Source organism: Arvicola amphibius, chromosome 6, assembly GCF_903992535.2.
Source record: "Arvicola amphibius chromosome 6, mArvAmp1.2, whole genome shotgun sequence".
Lineage (NCBI taxonomy): Eukaryota > Metazoa > Chordata > Mammalia > Rodentia > Cricetidae > Arvicola > Arvicola amphibius.
The window spans coordinates 116,466,054-116,478,256 of record NC_052052.2 but is presented as its reverse complement, the minus strand read 5'-3'; the positions used below and the strand labels follow the sequence as shown (position 1 = coordinate 116,478,256).

The 12,203-nt window shown below is 37.8% G+C and overlaps 1 protein-coding gene across 6 annotated transcripts in view; it reads right to left on the bottom strand.

Annotated features, from left to right (window-relative positions):
* Positions 1-12,203, bottom strand: part of Lyst (lysosomal trafficking regulator) — a 154,138-nt gene that overhangs the window by 34,289 nt on the left and 107,646 nt on the right. For all 6 annotated transcript variants that reach the window (XM_038335429.1, XM_038335432.1, XM_038335428.1 and 3 more), the window contains 6 exons: positions 10,063-10,208; positions 9,887-9,983; positions 8,900-8,961; positions 7,030-7,085; positions 5,579-5,731; positions 2,008-2,252 (listed from right to left, as the gene is read on the bottom strand). In XM_038335429.1, the coding sequence (XP_038191357.1) occupies positions 2,008-2,252; positions 5,579-5,731; positions 7,030-7,085; positions 8,900-8,961; positions 9,887-9,983; positions 10,063-10,208 (759 nt within the window). The remainder of the gene's footprint in view (positions 1-2,007; positions 2,253-5,578; positions 5,732-7,029; positions 7,086-8,899; positions 8,962-9,886; positions 9,984-10,062; positions 10,209-12,203) is intronic.

The following is a 12,203-nucleotide window of genomic DNA, read 5'->3' as shown; positions in this document are numbered from 1 at the left end:
TTATACCAGCAATGTGTGAAATGTTCAAATGTCCAACAGCAGTGTATAATATCTAAAAGACAAGATACCATAGTGCATTAACTTGAACCTGATTTCTTAAGAAAAGACCAAATCAGGCCTATTTTGGAGGCATTATAATTAAAATATTTATGAATATCCCAAGTAGAATACTTGAAGTCATTTCTTCTTTAAATAAGAGAACTTTTTTAAAAAAATAAATAAAATATTTGAACTTGGGCTATCTAGTTTCTTTAAAATAACAGTTTGTTCAAGAAAGGCAGAAAAATTCTAAATACTCTTCCTTTAATTCTCAAACTTCAAATTAATGAATTACTTCCAAAGGTACCCATAACCTTTGTCTGATGCCTCCACACCATGTGTGTTTGTATGCATGTGCACACATGCATGTATTTCATTTTTTTAAGTATAGAATGAACATTCTTAATCTAGAGATTTGAAATCCTAAATGATCCTAAACTCAAAGCTTCTTACATGCCACGCATCAAAAACAGTCAGACTTCAGAGCATCTTAGATTTCAACTTCTTAGATTTGATATGTTCAACTGGTAGTCTGCAAATATTCTAAAACTCGGGAACTTAAAGATACTTATGATCCTAAACATTTTGGATAAGGGACTATACAATGATTAAATAACATATTTTTTCATTTCAAGGGGTTTCATCTATTTGTTCTTGTTGTCATTATTCTTTTGGATCCTCAGGCAGTGCTATCTTTGATAATGAGAGTCTATTAAGTTTGTTTCTATGTTGTTTCCTTGTTCTCCAATACAAGATATCCTAAACTCAGCTTCCACATTTTCTTCTCTTAAATTTAGAAGCAATAAAAGGATTAGTGTGCTGGCTAGTCTTGACACAAGCTAGAGTTATATGAAAGGGGTGAACTTCAACTGAGAAAATGCCACCATAAGATCCAGCTGTAGGGCACTTTCTTAATTAGTGACTGTTGGAAGAGGGTCCAGCCCACTGCAGATGGCTTCATTCCTTGGCAGGTTGTCCTGGGTTCTATGAGAAAGCAGGATGAGCAATCCATGATGAGCAAGCAAGTAAACAACACCCTCCATGGCCTCTGCATCAGCTCCCACTCCAAGGTTCGTGCCCTACTTGAGATCCTATCCTGGCTTCCTTAGATGAATATCAGCAATATGGAAGTGTACGCTGAAAAACCCTTTCCTCTCCAACTTGCTTTTTGGTCATGGCATTTCATCACAGCAATAGCAAACCATAACTAAGAGAGATAGGAAACCATCCTTATGCAATTTCTACTGAAATAATTGATCCAGGCAATAAAGCCATGGATGAACTATTAGATAAAAGTTCCGTGTGAACCTGTAACTACAAATCATCATAAGCACCCCCAGTGAGGGGCTTTATAGCCCTCCTGGTGACAGGTAGCGACATCAAGCTTACACAGCCGTCTATGATGGATTCCTCCCAAAATAATGGGTAAGTTGAATACAAGTAAGCCTTTTGAGTTAAGCCCTGCTCTCTGACAAAGAGACTGCTGGAACAAATGCTATTATGCTGCAAAAACTGAAAAAAAAAATCAACACTTAAAGGGCTTTCTAGATTTATTTTTCACATATCGGCAATCAAACGCAACAACTATACTTGATTTAAAGTAACCTATTATAAAAGGCATTGTCGAGATAAGCAGGAGACAATGAATATGGATGGTATGTTATATTATCAGGATTGTTAATTTTCTTAGATATAATAATAGTACTGTAATAATGTAAGGAAATACCCTATTGTTACAAAAGATGTATACAGTAGAACTCAGAGTTTATACAACTAGATTTTCTGAAATAAGATAATGCAAGTTTGGTAACATCTTCATAATTCACAATTGCTGAATTGGGAACGATGAATTATAAAAGCTTCATTAATCATTAAATTTTTGTGCATAATTGAACATTTTCAAAGTAAAAACTTTAATGGCATAAATTCAGCATGTAGGTGGACCCAAAATGTGATGCTTTTACTTACCTATAGATAGATGGATCATTGAGGTCAAGCGTTTCACTAACATAGTCAGAAAGGATAAAGGGGAACACAGGGTATTGCATGAGATCATTGAAGGATCGGCCAGCATGCTTGTTTAAATGAGTCAAATATTCAAAATTGGTAATTTGTCCAGTATACCACAGGTTTGTCAGAGCAGTGATGTTGCCATACTCCAGAAGATTGGGGAGGTTATTTGTGAGAATGTTCTGGTATACATCATCACGAACCTAAAAGGGAAGGAGAAAAAAAGATATTTTTAAGTTTATTGATATGTCCCTAGAGAACCTGAAATCTTCCAAGGAATATATCTGCATTCACTCTAACTGCAGTTTCCTTCCAGAGGCAGACTATCAGTCATTAGCCTTACTGCTGGATACATCTGCTAGTAAAATTATCTGGCAGAAATTTCTGTGTTATCTGCTCAAAATTCCCAGGGAAAGGTTATGCACAGAAGTCACTCAGACATAGATACTAAAAACAAAATATTCAATAAAGGTGCAGCAGCATGATGGTGTAGACAGAGTGGTATTCTGCACTGACAGACTGACTGCATCAGAACAGATCTGGTCTGTGTGTTCCTGTTAAACCTTTCAAGCCAGTATTATATCAGTAATATGGAGGTCATAATGTTTACCTGACAAGAATTAAATACAATGTCCCATGTAAGCAGGATACAAACTCAGTACCTACTGAAAGCAAATAGGATCAATCTCTCAACTCTTGTGATTTTTGTACTGAACCCAGGACCTTGTTCGTTTTATGCAAACATTCTACCACTGAGCTACATCCCAGTTCCATAGAAACTTTTTTCAGAGATTAATAAAAGTTCTGTCATATAAAAGGGGTTTTCTGAGTCTTCCAAAATAAACAAATGAAACTCAATAGGTTTGGAAAACCCACCTCAAAGTCTATATGTTCAGGAGTAGAAAGAGCTCCTGATGTGACAATGAGAAGTAAGGCAGAATGGAAATGACAAGAAAGAGAAAATGTAGGGACAGACAGAAACACAGTGCTAACAACTGAAACTGTCACCTAAAATCAAAGGTTGCCAAATGCTGACACCAAAATAGATGGATAGGAATTTGTAACAGAGTGTGTACTAACTCTGGAAAGAAAAAAGCTGTCATTCTCCCAGCACATGACACCAACATGTCAATAGTGTCCTGTACAGGCAATGGGATATAGAACAAAGGCAAGTCTAGATATTCTGCAGGGAGAGCACAGTGCTGGGGACTAAGCAGCCTTGTGGAGTGAGACAACACTGTAAAGGTGGCAGGGATGCTGGGTAATAGAGGGGCTGCTTGTAGTTGTTTGAATGGGAATGGCCCCCATAAACTCATATGTTTAGAAATTTGGTCACCAGGGAATAGAGCTGTTTGAAAGGATTACAAGGATTAGGAGGTGTGGGTTTTTGTAGTAGGCATGTCACTAGAGGTGGACTCTGAAGTTTTAAAAGTCTATGGTAGGCCCAGTCTCTCTCTGTGTGTCTCTGTCTCTCTCTCTCTCTGTGTGCATGTGTGTGTAGCAGGATATAGCTCTCAGTTACTGTTTTAGCACCATGCATGCTGCTACGCTCCCTGCCACGATAATGGACTAGACCTCTGAAACTGTAAGCAAGCCCTAAATGCTCTCCTTTATAAGCGTTGCCATGGTCATGTGTCTATTCACAGCAATGGAACAGTGACTGAGACACTGCTATTTTTATAGTCAGGGTCAAGAGGGAGGGGATGCTGTTTGGTACAGTAAGGACTCTGCTGAAGAGGTACTTCATCAAATGGCCTGAAAAAAGTGACAGACTGAGTCATTGGGAATTCTATGGAAGCATTCCAGGCAGCAGTTAAGTACAAAGACTCTGCAGCACCAGTGTCTGATACATTCAAGGAGAAGAAAACCACTATGGATAGAGTATGAGTAAGGGAGAGAATAGCAGATGAAGTCAGAAGATAATAAGGTTCTTGACTACCTGGGGCTTTCTCGGGCTCTTGAAATGGCTTTGACTTTCAGTGAGTCGCCTGAGAAGTAGCTACAGAGTTTTGACTAGAGAAATGAAACAGACTGAGGGGTGGGTGTTGATCAGCTGGGTCAGTTAGGAGGCTGCTATAAAAGCTTTTAGTGACAGATGATGGTGGCTCAGATTAAACTGTAGAAGTTTAATCAGGTCATGGGTATGCTTGGACGAAGTAGACATGCAGGGTGGGAGGAACTACTAGGATACTCTCAAGGTTTTTGGTTTGGGTAACAGAGAAACAGAGGTTCCATTAATGGAAAGAGTGAAAACTGGAAGGTTATTTTCAGGGAGAATCTTTACATTTAATTTGAGATACCAACTGCTAACTCCAAGTGGAAATAGCAAAACAGAGTTAAATAAGTGGGTAAGATGTGCAGGGTAGAGGCCTTGGCACTGACATCGAACTTGAAAATTATAACATAATTTTCTTTGAAAGCCATGAGATAGATGAGGTCCGAAGAATGAGCATGAACTACTCAAGAAGGATCTGCAAACATGCTGAGTGGGGAAGCTGATGAGGGGTAAAAGTGGAAACCCAGGAGTCTAGAAAGGAAGGTGTCATGAGAGAAAAGGAAAGGCTAGCCAGTGTGTCAAATGCTTCTGGTGGGACAAATAAGGTGAGGAACACAGAGTTAGCAGCAGAGGCTTGGTGACCTGGACAGAATGACAAGAAGAAAGCAAGAGTGGAACATTTTGGAGAGAATCTGTAGTGATATTTTGTTTGTGTTTTAACAAATAAAGCTTGCCTAGAGATTAGAGTACAGAACTACTAGAGGCCAGGTGGTGGTGGGTCACACCTTTAATCCTAGTACTTGGGAGTTCCATGGCTTTAATCACAACACTAGGGAGGTGGAGACAGGAAGGGATATGGCTGGCAGAGAAAATATAAGTTGGGAGGAGACAAGAGCCATGTGCACTCTGATGTTTGGTGGAGACAGATGCAATCTGAGGACAGCCCCTGCAGTCTGAGGAGGAGGCAATCTGAGGACAGGCTCATCCCTTTAGTCTGAGCACGGGTAGAGGTAAAAGGTCTCTCTAGTGGCTGGCCACACTGTTTCTCTGATCCTTCAGCTTTCACCCCCTGATATCTGACTCCAGGTTTTATTTATTAAAACCAGTTAGAATCCGTGCTACAAGAACCTAAGGGACCAAAGGTAAGAGAAGGGAATGCAGGGACAAGCTGGTGATGGCCAGCACATGTAACTCTTTCCTAGGCTTTCCACAAAAGTAGGCCTGTGAAGCAAGTGATGGCATGTGAAGAATGGACCACAGCCTGAGCAAGTACTAGCTACTCCTTTCAGTCACTTTGGGGACTTCAAATTTAAAATTTCAGAGGTCAGAGAGAATCTTTATAAAACTAAGGACTTCCTTAATTAACCTTATTAACCTTATCTTAATCTTATTAAGATATAAGGTATACACTATATAATTCAGAGTACCAACTTAAGAAAATTAATCTTCATTTAATTAAGCTTCAGATGATTAGTAGCATCATTGGTTACATAAACACTTCAACAGTTACAACTCTAATAATGGTGGATTTACCTTGGTATTGTCAAATGCCAACAGGAGTGTTCTGCCATTTGTTAAAAAGATTTCTACAGCATTATCTCTCAGTTGCCACCAACGTCTGTGAACTTCTTTAATTTCCTCATATGTCCAGGAAAAAGATGCTGGCTCTAACTCACCCTGAAGGTTCTAAGACAAAGGAAGCAGACAAAAGTATTTTCCATTACACGAAACTAGCTATTTTGGCTTTAAATATCAAAACAAAATACACAATCTTTCTTCCATAACAAAAAGATAAGACTATCTGAAAAACCTCCCATTATATAACACTGCATATGTTAGACAAAATTTAGGAATAAAAAACAAAGACTATTTCTAGATCTGTTTAAGGTTATAGAATACCGAGAAGCTTTATCTGATGGAGGCGGGTCTTCTATCTATCTGATGATTTCATTGGTTAATTAATAAAGAAACTGCTTGACCTCATAGGTTAGAACATAGGTGGGTGGAGTAGACAGAACAGGAAGAAGGAAGTGAGGTAGATGGCTCAGGCAGATGCCTCAGGCAATCGCCATGCCCCGCCTCCTCTCTCTGGGACAGATGCCATGCCTCTCCTCTCTGAGCCAGTCGCCATGAAGCCAGCCACCAGGTCAGACATGCTGAATCTTTCCGGGTAAGACACCACTTTGTGGTATTACACAGATTATTAGATATGGGTTAGTCAAGATGTGAGTAAGAGGCTGAAACTAATGAATGCGCCAGGCAGTGTTTAAAAGAATACAATTTGTGTGTTGTTATTTCGGGACATAAACTAGCCAGGTGGCCGGAAGCCGGGCAGGACGAAAAGCAGGCCTGCGTGCAGCCCCTCACTACAGAATGGTGCTCAACGTGGATGGCTGAATCCACAGAAAGCCTGAGAAAGCTTGGGAAAGAATAGAGTAAAGCATGTTTTCTTGATAGCAGCAATTTCTCGGGTCTGCTCTGCTCACTAGTGGCAAGCGTTCTCATTTAAGAGAAGCTTCCTGACTCAGCTTTAGCTGCATTTATCTGTAATATTTTTATGACGAATACTAATATACCCAGAGGAATCTTTTATTATTACTTATCCATATAGACATCCATATGCTTAGTTATTCAATTATACAAAAATTTTCTTTTCTTTTGATAGCAAAGATACTCAACTGTGAACTGGGAGTGGCAAGGAGCATTTATTTGTTGCTGCTCAGGACACTGATGAGGAGGAATGACACTAAATAATAGAAATGTGCTTAAACTTGAACCCTAACTCTAATTGCTGAGACCTAGGCTAAAAGGAAGAGGAGACAACAGTCTTTCCTCTAAAAGGACCTTTTAGAAAGTGGTTGTAATCCACATCCATCTACACACAGAGTAATAATGGGTGAGCTAGCTCTTTCACTATATTGGATTTACACAGTTTTAAAATTTTTCCTAGGTTTAAGTAAACATAAACTCAATCCTCCACTCACCGAACTTTCAACTGTATCAGAAGCATTGTCTTCCACAAAGTACATTCCACATTTACCTGCAGGAAGTAAGTGGACAGAAGGGTTTGAAAGTATGTGTGCACTGTTCTATTTGGTGAAGGGTGGGGACCGCTGAAGTCCTCCTGCTTGAGTTTGAAAACAAGCAGCTAGAAACAGTTCCATACATACTTTAAAATAGTACTCATAAAATCTCAGTTGATTAATCTTCCTGTGCCTTAGGTTTCTTACTAAAAAGGGAATGTGAGAGCTGAATTTCCAAAATTACTATAAAAATAAAATTAGAATATATATAAATACAAAGCATGTATCAATATTACCTGGCTATTGGCTAGTTCTACTATTACCTTCTTATAGTACAAGCACACTGATTGGCTTTACTCTGTTACTTGCTGAAGTCTCTGTTAAAATAGTGAAAAATTTAACTACATCAACAGATTTTAACTTGAAAAATCTAAATTGTATGTAGTAAAAGGAAAGACTGAATATAAAAATGTTCACCTAGAAAGTCAACTTAATAAAAAAATTTTGAACATGTACTTTCAGAAAATGCCATTTCTTCATATTCATTAGAGTAGTCCCCTGCCTTTATTGTGGTTTTGTGTTTATTTACAACCTGATGCTGTTTACCCTCCTTTCTGTCCTCCCCATAACCCACTCCTCCCCTCTGTCCCCCCATCCATTTTTCCTCCATTTCTACTCAGAAAAGGGCAGGCCTCCCATTTATAGCAACCAAATATGATATCAAATTGCAGTAAGACTAGGCACCTCCCCTCACACTAAGGCTGGGCAAAGCAACCAAGTATGAGAAATAGGGTTGCTAAAGCCGGCAAAAGAGCCAGAGACAGCTCCTGTTCCCACTGTTAGGAGTCCCACAAGAAGACTAAGCTATCCAAGTGTAACATATGCAGAGGGCCTAGGTCAGTCTCATGAAGGCTCCCTGTTAGCTGGTTTACTCTCTGTGAATCCCTATGAGACTAGGTTAGTTGATTCTGAGCTTTCTTATAATGTCCTTGACCCCTCTGGCTTCTACAATCCTTTCTCTCCCTCTTCTGCAGGATTCCCTGAGCTTCACCTAATGTTTAGCTGTGGGTCTTTGTATCTGTTTCCATCAGTTGCTTGATGAAGCCTCTCTGATGACAACTGGACTTGACTCTGGTTTTGTTTTTTAAGGATTGGGTTACTTATAGTCAACCATTATCTGAAAACATACCATTGAAAATATAAAAAAGTAAATATTTCTTAAATATTTAATCATGCTACTCTAAGTACATGATGAAATCTAGTCCCAAGCTGCTCCATCCTATCTGAAACATGAACCATGTCTTCAGGTTGTGTATCCAGGTCTACTAGTCAGCCACCGGCTGGTCATTAGGTTGGCTTCAACAATGTTGAATACTTTATGACCAAATAACTTTTATTTGACTTTAATAATGTCTCCGGCAAGGCAAGAGTAGTGATGCTGGCTATTCACATATGCAGAGAGAAGACATGAAATTGTACTTTTAAGTAAAAAGGTGACAGTACAATAAAATATTTTGAGAGGGCTCATATTCACAGAACTTTTATGTGGTGTTGTTATTTTGTTAATTATTTTTGTTAACCTGTTTCTGGGGCTAATTTATAATTCATCTTTATTTATCGTGGTATGTTCACATGGGAAAACAGTACTATCTTTGCTTTAGAGCATCCACTTGGGCCCCATGGGTAAGTGAGGCTGTCTTTATAATGTCAAAGCAAAGCTACCTACGTGATGTTAAAAAAATTTTACCTCTGCATGAAAAATACTTCAAATTATTTAAGAATAAACTAAGAAAAGGTGACTATGAGTAAAATTCTTTTAAAGCCAGCTTACCTAACAACAATTCCCCAGCTGTCTCTCTGGATGGTGCAACACTGATACATCTTCGATTCACTCTGTCAAAACATGTTTAAAATTGCTATGATTCAATTTTTCCCAATTTTTAGACTTCAAGCTTTTTAATCTAGTAAAATATTAATGCAAAGCAGACTAGAGTTTCAGTAGCATAAGCTGTCATGTCAAAACCCAAATGATGATCCTGTGCTAATTATATAACACTCATCAGAGCAGAAGTGATGGGAATCTTTAGGAAAGTCTAGGGATTACTGCAGCTGCCTGTAGAATATATGGATTTAGCTACCTAAAATATGCCAATGTTTCATAATTTCAGTAAGCAACTAGACACTGTGTTAGGTCATTGATATTTCAATGTGGGATAAAAACCTAGTTTTTGGTGTTGTTTTTAGGAAAACCAGGGACATTGGGATTAGAAAATTTCTGTTCTGAAGGCACTGTCATTTAATGTTTCTAACTATAAAATAGGTACAATAATAATAACTACCACAAGAATATGGCAACACTGCCAAAACTAATGCATACCGACACATTCAATAATACTATGAAAGCTTGTATATAATCATTCCCTTTACTTCTGAAGTGAAGAAAGTGAAGCAGAGAGGCTAAGTAACATGCCCACGATCAGGCAGGTAGGCAGAGAAGGAACTGGAATTTGTCACTAAATTCCACTCCTGTGATGGCACCAGCAGCAGCTCTATCTTCTTTACAGACTAGAAAGCCAGCTACAATATAATACATATGCTAGGAAGGGTCAGAGCACGATGACTGATGTCCATTAAGCCCCAATGTCAGAAATGGCATTTGGAGTTTGCTCTTCAGTCTTGTCCTGTCTCAAGCCTCTTTTGTTTAATACTTTCCTAACATCACAGCATTATCTGAAACCGACACTGCACAAAGCCTACAATGAGCTAATTTTGTTTACCAATTATCAAAAAGTGAAGGAAGGCATGTACTCAGATCTACCTTATGGATTCACTTGCAGCTTTGTCTTTGACAGTAGAGGAGAAGGAAGAATGAGTTTTGTCTTCAAATAGGTAAGAGAGTGGTGGCTTGACCACACCTGTTGAGAAAAAAGTACACATTTATCTAGGAACTAGTTACCTGACATAGCTACAGGTCACGGCCAAAATTACTATTACCTTCTGACTTTTGTCTGTCCCTAAGGAGATACTTGTTTGGAATAGTTAAATAACATCTCTGCAAACGTCTCCTCTCTCGGTTTGGCCCTTCTGTTGGATCCAACTGCCATGAAGTGGGATAGTAGATTGGATCATACCAGACTGCTCTACAAGTTGAAATAAAACATCTTAGTGGTTATCCACGGACTTACTTATAGCCTTAAAATCATAGAGACTGAGTAAATAAACGCAAAGTGCCTGTTTAATTACAAAACAGCAATTTGTACATTAGGGGAAACATATACATAAGATAAAGACTAACATAGAAAATGAGAACTGCCCCTGAGTCCAGTTCCCAAGTTCCCTTCTGGAGTAAGGGCTGCTTCTATTTTCCTGTATCTACTAAATTTTATTTTCTGTTCCAAAATGTAAAGAAAATTTCTTTGGTTATAATTACATCATTTCCCCTTTCTCTTTCCTCCTCCCAACCCCTCCCACAGGCCCTCCCTTGCTCTTTTAAATTCATGGTCTCTTTTTGTTATTATACATCCCCCTCTCTCCTAAACATATAAATATAACCTTCTCAGTCTCCATCATGTTACTTGTGTGTATATTTTCAGAGATGACCACTTGGTATTAGGAAACTATTTCTCCCACTCTCAGTATTCCTTAGTTGTCTGTAGTTCTTTGTATAGCATTGAGGCCTCATGAGATTGCCCCCTTCCATGTTAAATATACTACCAGTTTTAAAAGATGTGTCCCTTCTACCACAGAACTTTATCAGCATTATACAACACACTATACCTAACATGGTTACTAGCTAATGGAAAATTTTCTCCAAATTAATTTTTTTAGAGTTCCCATTTTTTTCTACTGATAAAAGTTAGTTCCTTTTTGTAGTATATGTCACATTTTTAAAATTTAAGATAATAGATGAAAGAAAAAAGTAAAACTGTAGTAAGTACATTTTTTTAGAAACCAGATTTCAAGAAACATCCTTAATTCTATTACTTAGAACATTACTTTCTGTCATAATGTTTCTAGCCATGCTACTGTTACTATTCCTTTGCTGTTCCCAATTAATTTGCTGCCTTCTGCATTTTGTATCCTTTCCTTAGGGTAGACTCACTAAAATATTTCCAGAGCAAGGAATATTTGCAGGGCTCCAAATATGCACCGTTCCAGGGTACACCACAACCAAAGCTCTGAATAACAACAGCTAACATGTCTGCTAATGTCCTGTTGTCAATATTGGTACAAGAAAAAAATCTAAATAAAAAATTATAGTAAATAATGGTTTTAAAAATCAAATTCACAGTTGTAATTGATAGCTACAGGTAGGAAGATTAAGTCCAAAGCCCCTCTCAGCTACACAGGAAGTGCAAGGCCAACCTAGGTGACATAGGACTCTGTCTCAAAGGACCATATAACAAACAAATAAGGCAAATTGCCCTCTGTGAGTAATAAGTATTTTCAATTTGTTTAAAAAGTCTAATGTACATCAAGAGAGTACTCATGCTTTCTGCTCTTTCAAACTTCAGGTATAATGGAATTATACTTTATATTTATGCATGAAAATATTAATTCTTCAACAGATTTTCTGAAAACAAATTTCCTTATTTTTTGTCATTAAATATAATAAGCACCCATTAAAATTAAAATTCAAACCACTGAATTCTTTCCAATTTTTTGTTACACTTAGCTGAGAATGTTATCAATTCTGTAGAAATATATACACCAATTTCCTAATTTCAGCTACTTAAAAAATTTTGGGGGTGGGGATTGACCTCAGGGTTTAGCACATGTTACGCAAGTGCTATTTTATAAACTTTCTAAGAATAATTATTTCTGTTTGTAATTTCCATTATTATATAATCATTAGTGTGTATTTTAGTACTCAAAATCAGGCTAATAAGCTATTTTTTTCTTTTTCTTTTCTTTTTTTTCTTGAGACAGAGTCTCACTTTGTAGCTCTGGCTGTCCTGGAACTTACTAAGTAGTTCAAGCTGGCTTTGAACTCATCAGAGATCTTTCTGCCTCTGCCAACAAAGTACTAGAATTAAAGGCATGCACCATCACGTCTGACTGTAGCTAGCTATCTTAATTAAATATAAAGAATGATACATTAATTTTATTCTTTTTTTTTCTTTTGGTTTTTCGAG